At 45.3% G+C, this 19,425-nt stretch overlaps 1 protein-coding gene across 3 annotated transcripts in view; it reads right to left on the minus strand.

Annotated features, from left to right (window-relative positions):
• LIG1 (DNA ligase 1) overlaps positions 1-19,425 on the minus strand; it is a 452,209-nt gene that overhangs the window by 169,869 nt on the left and 262,915 nt on the right. For all 3 annotated transcript variants that reach the window (XM_078654820.1, XM_078654821.1, XM_078654822.1), the window contains 2 exons: positions 10,912-10,997; positions 106-221 (listed from right to left, as the gene is read on the minus strand). In XM_078654820.1, coding sequence (XP_078510946.1) covers positions 106-221; positions 10,912-10,997 — 202 coding nt within the window. The remainder of the gene's footprint in view (positions 1-105; positions 222-10,911; positions 10,998-19,425) is intronic.

A 19,425-nucleotide genomic window follows, 5' to 3' on the forward strand; every position in this document is an offset into this window, starting at 1 on the left:
TTTAAAGCACAGAAGCTGAAATAAGCGCACTGTTGTTAAAAGCAGTAGAGTCAATGTATAGGCAGGCCTATAAAGCATTTTTCTTTGCTGGACCAGCATTCTTACCTGAGCCCGCTCGCCATCATACTTGTACTCGCAGGTGAAGGCTGCTTCGTCAAATCTCTTCATCACTTCTCCAATGCCCTTGGTCGGATGTGCCAACATTGGTTTCAAAGGGATACCTGTAGATGTAGCAGGCAACTTATAGAGTACTTGCAAACAGAGATATGTGGCTCAGGGTCAAGAAAGCATAAATACAAATGTTTTCAAGATTCTATTATCAGTAAAACAAAACTATAAATTGTAGTGTTTATTCACTAGCATAGACCAGTAGCACCTCAAAAGGTCAGGGCAAGATAAAGCAGTGTGTGCATGTTCCTTCACATGTTTGAGTGGTTGATCAGGTCTTGAAGGTTTTGGTTGAATTGCTGGGCTTTAGCCATGCTAAAATTCCAATGGTAATTTTCTTACAAATCAAAGATGCATGTGTTCGATCCGGTGATGGCATTTCTGCAGTGAGTTAGATTTGTGTACCATTTCTTTCAATAGGCAGAGCACCTAGGAGACACAAGTTAGCTGCAGAAGAAAAGCTTTAACAATACTTCTGTAAAGCATGGATCATGAATGTAGGTATGGTAGGGTCAGCTGAAAGTCAGAATTTCATTACAACCACCAACTAAGTGTTCCAATTAGATCAACTGTAGTTACATATACTGAAGATATGGCACTAATCCAACTCTCTGGGACCCTGGTTAAACAACCCTACAAGAACCACCTGCAGAGAGTACCAGTGATTTAGGATTTTTGAGTTTGGGGCGAGGGGAAAAGGGTTTGGTCTATAATGCTGTACATTTTATTTTGAAAGTAGCAAGTCATTTTATACCTTCCTGTCCTTAACCATCACACTTGCTCAGGCACTCTTATCTGTAACACCGTCGCCCGCATTCTGTTGCAGGAGAACTGATCGGTCTCGTTCGCAATTACAAACAACATTCAGCCAGCTGTCACTCCTTCTATGAGACAATAAAGACTGAGGCAACTGAAAGCAGTACCTGCGTCATCATCAAAACAGCAATTGTGGCACTAGGACAGCTGCCAGATACCTGGAGACCCAGGCCTTTATTAGGGTAAGCAGCACACCCTGGGTCAAGGGGTATTCTGAGAGGGTCCAAAACCATCATTGGCAAAATGTGGTGGGGTGAATTCTAGTTACTGGAATATGCGGAGTTAGAATCCCCTCCACAGCCCATGATCTACTCTGGGTGAGGGGGATAGGAAAGGCAAGGGCATGAAGATTTTACTGCTACTCCTGTGTCCATGTGGCAAGGCTGGGATTAATTTTTCTGAAGCACCACCTGGGCTAGGCTGCTACGCCGCTATGCCGGAAGGGGTTAGGGTGAGGCCCATATTGTACTTCAACTCTCCTTGGCCTCTATCGCATGCGAAGTAAAGAACATCATAAGTTGTAGGGCCTTAGGCCAGCCAATTATGCATAATAACACACTGACTCTCTTGCTTTATCTCTTTCATTTTTTTAATATGGAGGTTTGCCTTTTTTATACATGTGGTTTATTTCCAGCCTTGTAAAGAAAACTTACATCACATACAAAATTTAGCAATCCAATCAGGGAACCAAAGATCACATGGAGATGCCATCACTTTCATTAACACTCAAGGGGCACTGGTTTTCTGCTCCACCTCACCCATCTAAGAAGAGGATCCATCACCTGGATCCCAAAAGAGGGCTCACTGGGTTCTCTGGAGTGAAAAAAGGCATGGCAGTGCAGAAGAGTACCATCTCATGCTGAATTGTGCTCTGCAAAAAGATTTGCATACATTATTGCTATGCATTGGCCAAAACAGCCTCCAGAGGGAATGCATGCTCATTCGGTCAGAGCCAAAGCTGCAACCTGCAGGTCCAATACCACCATCCAGTCTCCAGGATCGAAAGCAAACCAGTATTAGGTTGAGCATTCAGAATTTTTACCTTTCGGAGGAAGGTGCTTAGAGGAAGCAGGTAAAAAAACTGTACTGAGGACTCTGCCCTTCTTGGGCACCAGAAAGAAGCAGGAAGAACGTTGACGTCCTACTTCTGGCACTGGCACCCTCTTGTTTGCCTCTTTGGCCAAAAGGGATTGCACTTCATGCCTCAAAATGGAGAGATGGTCCTCAGTAAGTTGCTGAGGGGGCAGTGGAAGATGTGACAAAGAGGAAAGGAAAGGGAGAGTGAACATTCTGCAGGACCCATATGTCTGAAGCGATGGCCTGCCAACCCTGCTGACCTTGACCGCAGGGGTCGTGGGCACATCAGCTGTGATCATGGAACTACTTTAGACCCTTTGATGGCTGAACAGGCTGAAAGTATAGGGCGTCTCGGCCAAAGCCATGAATGGAATGGTGGAACTATTGCAGTTGGCAAGGTGGGTAAAGAGCCATGGCTCTGCTCTCCTTAAAATGCTTAAGAGCAGAGTGAGCTTTGTTCCTGAAAAGACATGTCCCACCAAAGGGCATGACCAAAAGAAAGGACAGCTCATTGTTGGAGAACCCAGTTGAGCACAGCCATGCATGGCAACACTGGTGCCAATTGCCTGTCAGATGGAATCGGTGGTGTCAAAGTCACAATAGGACAGAAGACGCCAGGCACGCTAGGATACTTGTGTCACTGAGACCAAAAGGGCGTGGGAATAACTGCCTAAGAAGCAACTAGTGGTAAGAGAATGGAAAGCCAGGCTGGTGAATGAGAAGACATGTCTTTCAAACTCTTAGATTCCCTTTCAGGGAATGTAGCAGTAAATGTATTGGGGTTGGAACAACTTGTGGAAGACCGCACCATGCAGATGTCTGGTGAGGGGTGCCATGAAAGGAAAGCCGGGTAACCTGAAGCAGGGTGATGGCGGCTGGCATCCGGATGGTTGACCGGGGGGCCAGGACACATTTGGCTTCATCACCTAATAAAGTGTTGTCAAAGCATTATCTAAGGGCAGGAGAGGTTCAGAGGATGTCTGCCCCCGCTGCAGAACTTCAGTAACAATGTTTGTCTTGACCTTTAGGGTGGAAAGCATAGCTTGGAATTCTCTGTGGCTGGCCTGGGGAGGTTGGAAGAGGGTCAGGGGGTGTTAGTAAACAGTGCAGTCTCAGGAAAGGCATCAAGGCCACTAGCCTCTTGTAAATTTTTCGTACCAATACTCATCTTGATGTGGCTGAGTGACCTCATCACCCCGTTCACCACCAATCATTGCCCAAATCTGATCCAAAAAGGGAATGTGGAGTGTTGACAACCCTGCGGATACTCAAGAGGTAGAAGATTGAGGCCGGAAGGGTGATTTAAGTGGAGTCTGGGTTAGAGTCTCATGAGACTTCGAACAAGGTCAGATTAGCATAGACTCTGGGTTTGGAAAGAACAATCGGCTCTTTCTACTTGGGTGGCAAAGTTGGCATTGGAATTATTGCACCCATGGGAAACTTGCCAGAAGCGAGGCAGATGAAAGATTGACTTGAGGGTTCCAGCTGGCACAGGGGTAAACCTGCCGGCAGTATACCAGGTTGAGGGCCTCTTGACTCCTTGGGATCTGAAGGCATGCCAGAGGAAGTTGGCAGAATTCAATCAGTTGGAGCATGGCTGATTGGAACTCTTCGATCTGGAGTGGTGTGGCTGAAGGCCCCGGAAACTCGGGCTTTGCTGAACCATCTGTGGAGTTGGCTCCAAAGAAGACACTTCAGGAGCGAATTCGAAAAGGATTGCGCCGCTCCTGTGGCCAGGACTACTGAAAAATCTTCCAGATTCAGCCTGGTGCCTTGGAAAAATTAAAAAGGTGAGGAATCAGCATCTAGTAGCCTCTATCAAAAATTAAGTACTTTTACATGGCAGAAAACAATGTACAGAGGCTTTGTTCAGTCCTTCAAGATTAAGGAACCCAATCAGCAAAGTGGGCTTACCCACTACACCATTCTGCATGAGGTGGTGGACAGAAGCAAAGTGGAAATGTCAATTAAACAGACCAATAAAAAAGCCCACTGAACAAGTACCTTTGTTTATGTATATCATGTATGAATGTTTCTAGAAACCCAATTGTCTAGCCAAACATCGAAGGCTGCCTCAAAGTCCAGACCTAAAAATGAAAGATGATAAAATACTAATACGTAACTAACATGTACTATGGTCTTTTAAGGTTACCTGAGAGTACTGGCAACATTTACAAAGGGATTTTCTGTTTTCTGGTGTCACTAGAAAGCCTCAGTGATTACTGTGTTATAATACGAGCTACTTGTATCATACAAATGCCGCTGAAAGAACAAATCTCGTGCTAACTGTCCACAAATTTAAGATTCTTTCCCTTGAAATGTGACTAGGTCTTCCTAACCCGGAACAGACTACACAGCTCATTAGACTGCCGACGGACGCTGCCCTGCAAGAATCGTCCAAGAAACATTTTAATATATTACAAAGACAGAGGTTATTTAGCCTCCTATGGAAGACTACTGTAAATGGAGCACAGGACCATCATATCCTGCTATCATGATGACAAAGGAATTCTAACCCTTAACGATCCATCGTTTGATTAATCATTTATCGCTAAAGCTTGAGAATCGGACAAGAAATCTTGGTTTTAAATAAGAAGACATACCAATCTTGCAAGTAAATAAAAGGAGAAAATAACATGCTTTTAATGGATTGGTTCCATTAAAAAGAGCCAGTGTCAGGTTTCCTCTGCTGACGGAACCAGGAGTGAAGCGGACTCCATTTCCCGGTAGCCTTGGGGGCACGCCCACCGTACTGGACACCACCAAACTCCCGCAGCACAGGACGCGCACGGGCATGCCCGGGCCGAGCCAGTCAGACAGAAAGAGGCCGGGCTGGGCCATACTATTAACATTTTGCAATAGAGTAGATTGAAGTTTGCAATAGGTGGCAGGTACTGTGTGGACATTGTAAGCACGCGAAATAGTAATAATGAGCAAAGGTAAATCTGGTGGTGGGGACTCTTGATGCCTTTTTTGCTGAGGACAGAATCTGCTCTCATACACGAGAGAGCTCACAGAGCGCAGACTGTAGTTGGAACTACAGCATGTCCAGATTAGCAGCATACAGATAAGGCATCTTCCTCAGCTGGATGAGGTAGACGAGGTCGAAGTTCTGGACCTTCATAGTGATCACTCACAGACTATAGACATAGATCCCAAAATAATCAGACCCTCAGAGCCAGTAAAAAGTTTAACCAGGCCAAAATGTTACTACCAGGGGTCAGAAGGCAAAAATCTGCCAAGGAAATAGGCGTGAACCACCTCATAAGAAAAGGAAGGGTCGAGATGTTCAGAAAAATAAACAACAGTCTCCAAAGATAACCAGGAGAAAAATTAATGCCACTGATACTGTTAATAGGCAGGGGCACAGTTTGACAGTAAAACCAACTAAAGGGCCTTTTTTGGGGCATAATGAGGAAGAATCATGGAAAAGGTTGGAGGTAATGCTGGTAGCTTTGCTGGATCCTCTGTCCCATAAATTATCCCACATTGAGGCTAGATTTGCCAAGCTAGAGGAGTCTATCGCTAGTAATCTCACTTTCCAGCCTGGAGCCCGTTCAGGTAGGTGTTCCGATCTAGTACCAACGAAGGAATTGGGTAAAAAGAGTTGCACCTCCACTGATAACATAGCTTCGCATAATCCAACGCCCTATCATATCTGGCAAGGGATCCAAAAATTCAGATTTAATGGACCCCTTACATCAAATTTTAACATCTCCCTCATCTTCATGCCAAGTTCCACGGCCTAGTTCAACTACCCCAAAAGCTGTATATAGATCATTAGCTGCTAATGGGACACCCAAAGAAGGGGATAGTTTGAGACAGCTAACTACCTAGAAGACGCAGAGAATAATTGAGGGATCGGCTAATAAAGCAGATGTGAACTTACATGTCCCGCCCAGAGGCCACTCCCTATGTAGTTGTCTTGGCTAATGTTCCACTTTGAACATCTAATGCCCAGGAACACTGGTCAGCCTTGCGGAACAAAAGTCTGCACCTACTGAGTTCCAGGACAGGCCTTAGAGACATCCTCTTCTCAGAGCTTAAGAGGGTGCGGAGAGGGGGTGGATCGGAAAGTCACATAAGGCCCTACCGGGCGATTGTGTGGTCCTAAGCTTTAAATCTCGTGACCTGGTGCAGGTAAATTCTGGACAGGGCCGGGAATAATATCACGGCCCAGGAGATATCAACCACCCCGAGATCATTGGCAAATGAGGGGGGGCAGATGTTCCCAGGGATTACACAGGGTAGAGACGTGATTCCAACTGAAGCTTCATGGCAGTCGAAGGAGGGGCAAATACTCCCCTGGGTCAGGCAGCGCAGTGATGAAATCCCACTTAGAAACTGCTATGGCATTTTTAACTCACTTGAAGGAGTTGACTGACGGGCCAATGTATGGCTTACTCAGGAGAGTCCTTAACAAAGTGGGCGTTCACCCCTAAGGCACTACGAGTGAACAGACCTCATGAAGATCATTCCATCTCTGCTAAGCCTCATTTAGCTGCAGGTACCCAACCAACTTCACAAGCTTTATTGGGACATAAGGAAGTTTTTGGAGATCATAGAAACACGCATTCAGGAGATTCACAGGAGGATTTTAAGCTAACAACTCTTGATGATACGGAGGTTAATGTAGATGACAACGTTCCAACCACAGAAGCCCCAAATAATCCACGGGAGAGAAGCAATGAAACAACCTGCAACTTCGCATCATAGAATATTGCAGGTCGATGTTCCAAGATAAACAATCCCATTTGGTGTGATTTTATAAAACCCTATGATGCATTATCCCTTCAGGAAACATGGTTGAGAGAGAGCCAATCCACATCAATGGCTGTAAAACTTTCCACACCCTGGCTGTAGAGGGTTCAAGTGGGAGGTCGAAGGGAGGCCTATGTACCTACATTTCAAACAGGCTAAAGGTAAATAAGATAGAGAACTATATCGAGGAAATCTATTAACAGTTACCCACTAGAAACTTGGGCTTGGTAGTAGCAAAATTGACCAAGGATGTAAACTATATGCAGCAAAAGCACAAAAGACACAAAGGTTATTGTGGGAGGGGATGTTAATGGTTCTTTATGCCCCAGTGAGGATGGAAAGCAGTGCAGTTTAGCATATGAAAAGGGCACTAGTAATACCCATTGTTGTCACTCTGTGTTGGGAGATTTGTATAATGAATTGATTTTCACCTTCAATGTAGGTTTTGCGAATGAAATATGCGATCGACCAGCCCCTATGGGTTATACCTTCAATGGAAGAGGCCTATATAGCACTATAGACTATGTATTTGTGACAAATAATCATGCTTTTAAAGTTTGTTCTTTCTCGGTACGAGCTATTTCACTTAATGACCATTTTCCACTATGCTATTCCGTAACACTGTCATTAAATAAGACATTGAGGCATGATAACACCGACCAGATGATATCTAATATCACACTGGACAAGACAAATGGTTATACCTTGCGCTGGTCACTAGTGGACCCTCTTTTGGCTACAAAAAAAGTGATACCAAATTGTAAACTAGCTGTAGAAACCTGTTTATCTGATATAGCCATTCCAGCCAACATTTTGACCTCCTTTCCGCTGATATCAGAAGCAGAGAGGGAGGCATTACATGTGCAGAACACAAATAAAAGGAAAACCCAGGGTTGGTTTGAAACAAAGTCCACTCAAGCTTATAAGATCCTAAACAAAGTACTTCATGAGACTCCCAGAATCCCTTACGATGTGAGGCAGGCTAGAGTTGAATATAGGCTAGCCCTCCAGAAGAGAAAAAGTTAATTACGTAATGAAACCTGGGAATCTTTGTATAAAGCCTCGTTAATGGGAGACAGCTCGGCTTTCTGGAAAGCCGTCAAAGCACCTTACTTGAACCCAAGAGATGGCCCGTCCATGGAAATCGCTATCGGCGAGGACCACTGGGTTGATCATTGTGCTAGGGTTTATGACTCCGGTGAGAACTCTAAAGTCAGTACCGAGAAAACTCTTTTGGACTTTGATATGCACCACTGTAACCTTGAGTTTTTACTGGACGAAGTAAACCGAGCTATCTCTGCAAGTCTTTGGGGGAAGGCACCCGGCCCTGATGAAGTGCCTGTTGACTTGTTAAAGCTAATTTGTCTTTATGGGTCCCTATTGTTACTCAGGTGATTAATGCCTGTTCTGCTTCCCTTTTAGATACCTGGACTGAATCAGTGATTGTGCCCATTTTAAAAAAAGGTAATCTTCAGGACACGGAGTGCTATAGGCCCATTTCACTTTTGGACTCTTTGGTTAAAGTCGTGGGTCGAATTATTTGAGAACGATCACAGGCCTGGACAGAGGAAAACAAAGTCCTCTCCGATGTCCATATGGTTTCCAGGAGGGCCTGGGAACTACTGAGCAGAGCCTAAACCTAGCCATCCTTATAGGGAAATACCCATGGGCGAAAGGGGGCAGGCTGTTTCTAGCCTTTGTGGATCTCACCACCGCATTTGACTCAGTGAAACACTAGAAGCTTTGGGAGATTCTTGAGGCGGATGTCCAAATAAATAAATTCCTCGGCGCCTATACAATAATGCCCAGGGCTGAGTTAGATTTAGCTTGGGCGGTGAACTCACTATCCCATTCCCGATTAAGAGGGAGGTCAGACAATGCAGTGTCTTGGCTCCCTTTCTTTTTAACCTTTATATAAATGGTTTAGAAGAAGAATTAACCATGCATAGCAATGACTTTCCCCAGATAGCCGGGGGTCCTAGCCCAGCTCTCCTGTACGCGGATGATGCTGTTTTAATGTCTCGTAAGCAAGTAGGTTTACAAAGGGTCTTGGACAAGTTCTCTAACTTAATTGAATGGTCTTGGTCTTAAGGTTAACATTTCTAAAATCTTGGTTATGAGGTGTGGATGTTGAAGTCAAAGATGTAAGGGCATGTTTTTGGACGGACAAATGATGGAGCCCGCAAAGAGTTTCACATAACTTGGAATACTCTTCAATGAAAAAGACCTATGGGCTCAAGCCGTATTAGCAAAGAAACTCGTTTTTGCAATAACCACCACAGCTCTTGTACACTTCTCTAGGAAACTGGGAAGGAGACCACCTGTGGAGCTCATTAAGATATATAAAGCTAAAAGTGTCTCCACAGCAATGTACAGAGAAGGGGTATGGGGTCTTGCTAATTCTCATCTGTTGCAAAGAGTAGAAAATACCTTCATGAGATACATCTTGTCTGTCCCCTCAAGCACATCCTCAAATGTCTGTCATGCGGAACTGGGCTTACCTTACATATCGGACCTTATTAAACTTGAGCCCATTCTTTTGTGCCATAGAGTGTGGACAAAATTAGAGACCAAGCTAAATAGAGACATATTGTTGGATAGCCTGAAGCTGGAAGGGGCTTTAAAGATCCCATGGACAAGATATGTCCGCAATTTTATGGAGGATCTCGGAAATCCAGAGTATTTTACAGACCCAAGCAGATTAAATAAGGTCAGGAGAAAGGACTTTAAAAAAGTGGGTCTCCAGCATTTGGACGCCATAAGACAGTCATCTGAGATTTTAAAGCGGAGTGTTCACCAGAACCAACAGTTCTTAATTACTTTTAATGTCCAGCCATATTTAAAAGTCGTTCCTGGGGGCTATGGTCGTTTTTTATTAACCAGATTCAGACTAGGGATCTTCCATAGAATTGTTAGTTTTCCAATAGTGAATGACTTGACCCAACAACTGCAACTGTGTTCATGTGATAATCTTTCAGATCAATCCACTATACAGGTGTTGCTGTTTTGTAAATTATTTAGAGAACTGAGAAGTATGTGGATCATTCCTATTCTAAAATGATTTAGGATTAGACACTGTAGGCCAGCTTTCACTGCTCTGCAATTTTTAGACAATGTACATATCACTTGGAAGATCGCAATGTTTTTAAAACATGCAGTTAATCTGAGGAAAAGGATGGTAGTTCAAGTCTAAGGTTACATGTGGCCAAAGGGTAACTTTGTAGTTTTGATGAATTTAAGAACCTTTTGATCCTAGTTTCTTATTGCTATTTCTTTTAACAGCCCTTGTGATTTTAATGGCTTTCCTACGTAATGTATAATTAATTGAATTTAATGATATATATCTATATAGGGCGTCTCTTTTTAACTATATATATGTTTTTTATATGTTTTTTTATGATTGTATGAAATAGCAATCGAATAAAGTTGGACTTGACTGGGTGTTTTTGGTTTCAGCAATACTTGTAAACATATTCAATTTTGTGGCTTTAAAAGTAAGTACTATTATCACTGCAATAATGTCACTCAATACAAGTTGTTTTTTTCTGTGGTTATATATTATCTTGTGATATCCTTCTAAATTCAGTAAAACTGCTAAATGGGGATGAAACTCAACATTAAGTGTGTACCTAAGGCGGCAATGAGTCAATATATGTTTTAGGTTAGCTATTAAAGAGTTGTTGCAGCAGTGCCTATATGCCAAATTCGATATGGGTGTTCTAAGCAACAATTAAAAAGTGGTGAAACTGGTATTAGTTTGCTAATTGTCAATGGAGAAAAGTATGTTTTGAATCTATTTTCAAGTAAAAACATGTTTTTTACAAGTTTTCTCCAGCGATTCATGTGCAAACATTTCATGTATACATTGGAGTTCCAATCTGTAGTGCTCCGCCCCACTAAAGCCCTCAAAGATGTACCATAGAAGGACAAGAAGACTAGTACAGGTTCTAAAAAATGGTCTTGGATATTTGCGCTGGAAAGAAACCATGTTACTGATGTTGCAAGACTGAACAGTAAGAAATAGATGTCATGTGCATTCCAGAATGTACGTTGGTTCCTGCAGCTTTATTTCCATAACCTGTGCTGTACCTGGTGAAAGCCGGCAGTGCTTCGGCAGGTTTTCAATTCCATGTTCCAGCATGACAGGAACAATGGCATCATAGTTCGGCAACTCACTGAAACACAAAAAGAATAACATTATTTTAAACAGAGATTTTCGGTGATCTGTTAACAGCAGAATTTGATCCACTTCTGTGCCCATAACTATGTTAAGTATCTTACTAAGCCTCCCCGAGAGTTTGTATGTGAAGGTCACTGGCATAAACTCATTCTCAGCTACATACTCTCCTCAAAAAGCGCACACTTATTACAGGATATTGGCTGATTTTTAAAATCAAACTGGGGCTGCAACCCAAAATTGCACAATGAATAAATCTTACTTCCTTGTAATCATAATTCTTCCCTCCAAGAAGATCATTAAAAAAACAGATAAGATGCCTCCTCATAAAAGAAATGTACTAAAATGGCAGAATGCACTGAAATTACAATTTACTGCAAGCTCACTTAGTTAGCTAACCAAGGTTTGAATCACCATCTCCGCATCCATGGTCTTCGCTTAACCAGGGTGGGTGGAGAGGCTGCTTGTTAATTTGTTGAAGACACTGATGAAGTAGTAGAACAAACTGCATCTTTACTAGAGACTCATTTACTTCTACTCCATACGATTACTTCTATTTCCAAACACTCACTACCTTGACACCAAACACTGGGAGCAAAACTGCTCCTTCGAGGGAGGCTGGTAGTGCAACATTACAGATATGTAGCCACGCTCCCTCTACTCACAGGTTTGCACATCTGGCAGTTACCTTGTCACAAGGAGAGTTTATTGGTGGAATGGTTTCTGATCAATGGCAAAGTATGAGAGCATAGTGTTAGAGAGCAGACAGACTTTAAATAACAGTCCGTAAGATACTACACAGCCACTATGTTTCCTCAAGACTACTCCTACACCCTCAGTCTTCTTTAATTCCAATGTAGAGGGAGATTTCTCAGCATTACAAAAGAAACAAGAGGGAGCCAAGAGGCACAGAGCACCCAATGCCCTAGGAAAACAAGTTTTTCAAGACCTGCCGGCCCCTTGGTGGTTAGAAAATGAGACGGATGCGGAGAGTACGCTTGTGGATTTGTTAACAGATGTTGTGTACATTGAAAATGAAATGCTTTGAGAATGCAAGAGACGTTCATTTTCTCTGGTGGAACGTGCATGGACAGTGAATTGAAAAAAACGTCTGAACAAGAAGTAGCATTTAGAAGTGGTTCCTAAAACTTGCAGATCTCTAAAAAGCAACTTGGCCAAGAACAGGCAGAGGCTTCCACTGACCGTACAGGACTGTCTCTACAAGTCACATTAAAAGAGTTGAAGGAAGGACATATTCAAGCAGCCCCCAACAGGTTCGTATGATACTTGTGAGAAAGTGGCTCTATATATACTGGACCAAAATAGGGTACAGTGGGTATAGAGTCCACAAAACCCCAGAGATATAACAGTGGTTAAAGCCAGGTGTGACCTTACTCTCTAAAGTGGTAGCTTGGTCGAGCAGTAAGGCAGTACCAGAGGACAGTGTAAAGCATATGTTGTACACACTCAGTCAGCAAATGGTCTCACACACTCAAGAACTGAACTCCAGGCCAATTGGTTTTATATCAAAAGATGTAGTTTTATTTCTAGAACAAACAGGCATCAAAAATATACTGTTCTCTATGTGAGAGGTCTCAGATGAGTACTTTGCAGAAAGGCAATAAACTTTGTAAAGACAATAGGTACAGGGGTTGCAGTAAGCAACACAATTCTACACACAATTTAGCATTGAGCTCAATGGATTCCCTTATATAAACACAGGTGATTACTTTGGTAATTCCAGGACTGGCTGATAGGTTCAGTCCTGGGGTCTAAACTGGAAACAGTTTAGCAAAAACGTTTTAGGTATTGTGGTAGTATTTCAGGAATAAAAAGCTATTTTAAAAGTTCACACTTAGAAACTTTTCAACAGAAATCTGGCAAGGTTATCCAATGGGAGAAAATTCAGGTTGCAGGTAAAGTACGATCTCGTTACTTTTGTAATCCAGTACTGGTCTCCGTGGGCCAGCACTGGGGTCTCAACTCAAAACAGGTAAGTAATTACGTTTCAGTATTTCGTATGATTTTTAAAGAATATTTCTAGTTTTTAAAAGTAGACACTTAAAAGAAATTTCATAGAAAAGCAGACAATGGATTCCTATGGAGAAAATAAAAGTTACTAGTAAATCCGCTAGGGATTACTTTTGCGTTTCAGCACTGGGCTACAAGGTACAGTACTGGCTCCTCTCCTGATAACAGGTGAGTTTTTCGGAATTCGGATGATTTTTTATGAATATTTTAAGTTTTCAAAAGTAGACACTTAGAAGATTTTTCGAGTCAAACCAGTCAATGTTATTCAATGGCAGGTAAGTGAGTTACCGGTTTCCTGGTGAGTACTCGACTGGTGAAGTTGTGGTTCTGGGCATAGACTCAGGGGTCCCCCAGGGACAGGTAGGTACAGTTGGTTCACCCTCAGCGGCACAGGGGCAGCCGGGTGCGGAGGTAGTTAGGCCCAATGTTATTCAATGGGGGACGCTAGCAGGTCACGCGGCTGTAGGAGCTGGGCTCCTGATCACTTGCTCAGGGCAAAGGGGGAAGCAGGATAGGACAAAGGTGGCACGGCCAGCGGTACTCTGGTGGCTGGGTGCAGGGTGCTTTTGAGCTGTCCGGTCTCAATGTTATTCAATGGAAACTGTCAAAAGGGAACAAAGGCTGCAGGCTCGAGGCGGAGACTCTCCAGGGGCGACCAGCACATCGAGAGGTAAGTTGGGATCTTGGAGCACAGGTAGGTACCCCAATCGGAGGCACAGGGGGCTTTAGGGTGCCGGGGTGTCTTTGGGTATCGGAAAAGCTTACCCTCAGCTGGTCGCGGTTGGGGGGGCCCCTGGTTCTGAGTATGCAGGCGTCGTCTGGTTCGTCGAGGAGGGTCTTGGGGCACTCTACTTTGGGTCCCAGTCGCTGGGGGGACGTCCTCGTGGTCTTGGATCACTTGTGCACGGGCCGGGCGGGTGCAGAGTGGGCTGGTCCGGAGCTCCCTGGCTGGCACCAGGGGGGTTGTTACAGCAGAGCCTCTGATAATGGGAGTCACAGTCTTTAAGAGGGTCAAGGCAGGCAGGTCCTCTGGGTGTCCCAAGATTGCTGTCCGCAGGAGTCGCCGGGATTTAGGTAGGAGCAGGTTCCAGGATCAACAGGCCGGTAGGGCTGGGGCCAAGTCAGTTGTTCTCATCCTGTTAACAGCTGCGCGGCGGGTGGTCTTCTTGATCTTCTTTCTTCTTTTGGTATTGGGATCTGAGGAAGGAAGGTTCAGGGAGCCCCTAAATACTGAATTTAGGGGTGTTACAGGTAGGGCAAGGGCAGGGATCAATAGGTCCCTGTCCTGGGGTGGGTACACCCCCTAGCCTGCTCCTCTCCTGTGGGAGGGGGGCAGGAGCCTAGCTGGGATTGGGCAGGGCTCCCCATCTTCAAGATGGCCGGAGCCCGGGGTCGTGCTTCACCTGGTCTCCCCCTCCAGAGGGGTGGGGTTGGCACCCCCCCCCTTCCTGACGTTGTTCTTCCTGCCAGTCTTCCCACATTTCTCCCGCCAGAGTGGGGGTCAGAACTGGTGGGGGCCAGTTGCTGGGTACAGCAAATGGTCTGGAGAAGCTCACAGAGGCGGCATGCCTTCGAAGCTTCCCCCTGCCCATCCTGGGGGAGGAGACCTAGCACCTCGCCCAGGATGTGCATTGTTGCAGGCCCAGGAGAGCAGGGGGCTCTCCACCCAGGGGTCCAGCAACATGTCTGCTGTGGGGAAGCCTCTGCAGCCACTCAGCCCTGACGTGGATTGTAGGTTAGGTTTTCAGAGGGCATCTCTAAGAGATGCCCTCGGGTGCATTTTACATTAAATCCCACACTGGCATCAGTGCGGGTTTAATGTGCTGAGAAGTTTGGTACCAAACTGGTCAGTCTTCAGTGTAGCCATTATGGTGCTGTGGAGTTCGTGATGACAACCTCCCAGCACCATATACTCTTAATGTCATCACTGCACTTACAGTGCCCAGGAATGGCCCTGGGTACTGTAGGGGCACTCCACACCACTGGAGGCAAGCTAGCCGGGCTGATGAGAGGTGTTACCTCGAAACCGGGCCGGTCCTCGGATGCTTGTTTCCGTTCTGGGAAGGACATGGCTTTTGTAGTTCGGACTGGACTGTTCCCATGGGGCACAGGGTCAGCGCTGATTTGCATATCGCCATTGTCTAACCCAGGGTGGTGTGGAGTGGAAAAACGATGGATTTGGGCCCAGATCTTTGGACTGGGGTGAATGTGTGACATTGATCCACATTCTGTCCATCACTGTTGTGTTTGCAATTACCGCTCTAAGTGTACTGGGGATGCTCAGACGTGAGTCCCAGGCACTCCACACCACTGGAGGCAAGCTAGCCGGGCTGATGAGAGGTGTTACCTCGAAACCGGGCCGGTCCTCGGATGCTTGTTTCCGTTCTGGGAAGGACATGGCTTTTGTAGTTCGGACTGGACTGTTCCCATGGGGCACAGGGTCAGCGCTGATTTGCATATTGTCATTGTCTAACCCAGGGTGGTGTGGAGTGGAAAAACGATGGATTTGGGCCCAGATCTTTGGACTGGGGTGAATGTGTGACATTGATCCACATTCTGTCCATCACTGTTGTGTTTGCAATTACCGCTCTAAGTGTACTGGGGATGCTCAGACGTGAGTCCCAGGCACTCCACACCACTGGAGGCAAGCTAGCCGGGCTGATGAGAGGTGTTACCTCGAAACCGGGCCGGTCCTCGGATGCTTGTTTCCGTTCTGGGAAGGACATGGCTTTTGTAGTTCGGACTGGACTGTTCCCATGGGGCACAGGGTCAGCGCTGATTTGCATATCGCCATTGTCTAACCCAGGGTGGTGTGGAGTGGAAAAACGATGGATTTGGGCCCAGATCTTTGGACTGGGGTGAATGTGTGACATTGATCCACATTCTGTCCATCACTGTTGTGTTTGCAATTACCTGGGTACTGTAGAGGCACAGGGCTCATGCACCTGTGCCCACACCTCTGGCATAGGGCACCCAGCTAGAGGGGTGACTGAAGTATGCCAGGGCAGTGGCTTCTGTGGGCATGGCACACAGGGTTGTGTGCCATGTCGACTCTTGGTTTAGCGCTGTACCTAGACACTCAGCCTGCAAAGGCAGTGTGCAGGTGTCAGGGTACAGGGTCCCTAAGGGTGGCACAATAAGTGCTGCAGTCCTCAGGGGTCTTCTCTGGTCACCATGCCCTGGGTACCTGGGGTACCATTTACTAGGGGCTGACAGGTGGCCAGAGATGCCAATTGGGTTTCAGTTTCAACACAGCTTATAGGGAAGGAACACAGGCCCTGGGTGTCTGGTTGGCAGGGACCCAGGGCACACTAAGTCTAAGCACATCAGCAGTTCAGAAAAAAAGTGGGGGCATACCAGTGCAAGAAAGATGGCACTCTCTCACAATACTGTTACCCTAAATTTATTTGATTTATGTCATTTGTAGAGCGCATACTGGGAGCCAGTGTAAGTCTGCCAATGCTTGTGTTGTTGAAGATCGGCGAGTTTGGGAGAGTGCTAACTTAGCTGCTGCCGCCTGGATACTCTTTAGCCTGGCAATCAAATATCCAGGTGATTCCAGTAACAGGGCATTACAGTAGTCCAGGCAACTAAGAATGGTACTCCTGATTACAGTTGTTCTTGCCTGTACAGGTAACAAAGGCAGCAGCTTCCGAAGACCTCATATTAGAGTGAAGCAACTACCCACCAGTTTGTTGACGTGGGTCTCCAGGTTTAAATTTTCATTTATTTATTTATTTATTCAGAGTTTTATATAGCGCGCACAAGATCTTTACAGATATCAGAGCGCTTTACAGGAACAAGGGTGAGGATAGCAGGAGGGTGACGCAACATAATATTGGGTACAATATAAAGTTCAATATCATGGTCAGATATCAGTCATGTGCTGATAAAATATCAATAAACAATCAGGTAAACGGTAATATAAGACGATACTGAGTCTTTGATCCAACTACAATAGAAATCAGGAGAGCTTAGGCTAAAGGGATGGCTTATGACAATATCTAAAAGTTACAAAGAATAAGGGGTAGGGACATCGAGTTTCAGCAAACTAACGAGAATAGTTTAATAATAGGTGGTTAGTGAGTAGCATAATAGGATCGACTGATCATAATAGAATTATGACAACCAAGAAGGATAAAAAGGATCACAATCAGGAAGAATATGGTATTATTTGACATTAGACAATCAGGTAGCCAATGATACCATTGCGGTGCGGAGTCTCTGATCAACAACAATAACGTTCAGGTGTACTTAGCCATAAGGATGGCTTTCACCTCTTTCTTGAAGAAGGCCGTGGAGGAGATAAGCCTGGTTTCAGGAGGGAGTGCGTTCCAGATCCTCGGTGCCATTCCTGAGAAGGAGCGTTTGTAAGTTTTTTCCTTCCGGAATCTGCGGGGTTTCAGGAGTAGATTTTTTGTACTTCTATTGGATGTCGAGCCTCCTGATATAATCACCTTTTGTGTGAGGTAGTTGGGTGCCTTGTGGTGGCATTAAGGCTGACCCCCAGATTACGCACCGAATTCACTGGTGTCAGTGGATCATCCGATGCTAAGGGCCAGAAGTCTGCTGGCAAGCTTCGGGAAATCCCCCCCACCTTGCATTGTAAAATCTCAGTTTTTCCGCTGTTGAACTGGAGCGAGTTTCCCTTCAGCCATTTTGCCATTTCGTGCATACAGGCGTGAAAGCTATCTAATGAATCTGCCTGAGCACCGTTAAGGGAAATCAAAAGCGGTGTGTCATCAGCGTAGTTAATCACACTGATGTTATGAGCTTTAATGATTCCCAGCAGGGGTTGCATATAAGCATTAAACAAGATGGGACTGATGGATGATCCCTGCGGAACCCCATGTAAGAATTTGACAAATTCAGATTGGTAAGGAGGGAGTGCCACCAACTGCCATCTGTCAGACAGATAGGATCGCAGCCATTTAAGCACCATCCCTTTCACCCCAAAGGTCTCCAGCCTTGTCAGCAGAATGTTATGGTTCACCGTATCGAAAGCGGCGGACAGGTCCAGCAAGATTAGGATTGCCGACTCGCCCCTGTCGCTCGCATTCGAAGGCTGTCCAATACCATCACAAGAGCTGATTCTGTCCCATGACCCGGTCTAAAACCAAACTGTTCCTCCTTTAGTATGTTATTTGTCTCCAGGAAGAGGGACAGGGACCGGCTAACCAGGCGTTCCGTGATCTTAATCGGGTAGGGCAGAAGTGAGATTGGCCGGTAGTTCTTGTGGCAACCGGGATCAAGGGTGGGTTTTTTCAAAAGTGGGGTAATAACAGCCTGCTTCCATTTAGCCGGCACAATGCCTGTGCTAAGGGATTGACCACATAGAGGTCGAAGAATAGGAAAGAATGCTGACCCAAATTCCTTCATAGTCTTGTGGGGCAGAGGATTCAATGGTGATCCAGAGGAGATTCCAAGAGCCACTTGAACAAACTCCTTCTCTGAAGGAATTGCAAAATTGTCCAGGGAGACCCGGGGGGGGGGGGTTGGCAGACTCGGCAGTTCCTTCTTTTTCTCCCTGTGCTCTGATGTGGCGGAATGAGAGGAGGTAGATATTCCATACTCTCCACTATTTTATTTATTTTGTCCTGGAAGAAGGAAGCCAGTCCATCACACAACTCCTGGGAGGGTTTGATGTTACTGTTAGTACATTCAGGGTATGTAATTTCTCTTACTATTCTAAAAATGTCCCTTGATTTGTTGGCGCTTTTCAGTATGATGGCTGCAAAATGTTCTGCTTTAGCAGTAGCTACTTCCTTTTTATATTTTATTAGTGAGAGTCTCCAATTTATTCTGTCTTTTTCCATGTAGTCCCTCCTCCACTGTCTTTCGGACATTTTGCATGAGAGCTTGAGATTTCTCAAGCCCTCAGTGTACCATGGTGCAGACGGGCTGCCTCGTTTTCTGATGACTTTCAGTGGGGTGATCTGCTCGAGTTTCTCAGTTAAGTGTTCACAGAAGGTGCTGAAATTCTCAGTGATCTGACTCCCTGAATTAAAAAGGGTTTCTATCTGAAACAGGGGCTCCTAGGACCATCTCACTGCTAGTGTTAAAGGTGCTGCAGGGCTCAAAGATGGAGCAGGAGACTCCACAGTTGAAATCCCATTCATATGGCGAGTGCAGACGGCTGCTCAGGTTGCTTGCTTTCTAAACGAGGACACCTGTGATGGGACAGCGAATGAAGAACATGCCTCCCAAAGAGTCTGCAGCAACAGTTAATTCCAATGATAGCGGTCGTAGTTAAAAGGAGTCCATACCCCTTGTTTTCTAACATGCAAGGGGATGCAGGAGCACAAATGCAACTATGCTGCAGGCATAACGTTCCAATTTTCCTTGATCTGAAAACTTCAGCCTTACTGATTCCCTTTTGAGCATGCATTCCTTTA

The sequence above is a fragment of the Lissotriton helveticus genome, chromosome 7 (assembly GCF_964261635.1).
Source record: "Lissotriton helveticus chromosome 7, aLisHel1.1, whole genome shotgun sequence".
Taxonomy (NCBI): domain Eukaryota; kingdom Metazoa; phylum Chordata; class Amphibia; order Caudata; family Salamandridae; genus Lissotriton; species Lissotriton helveticus.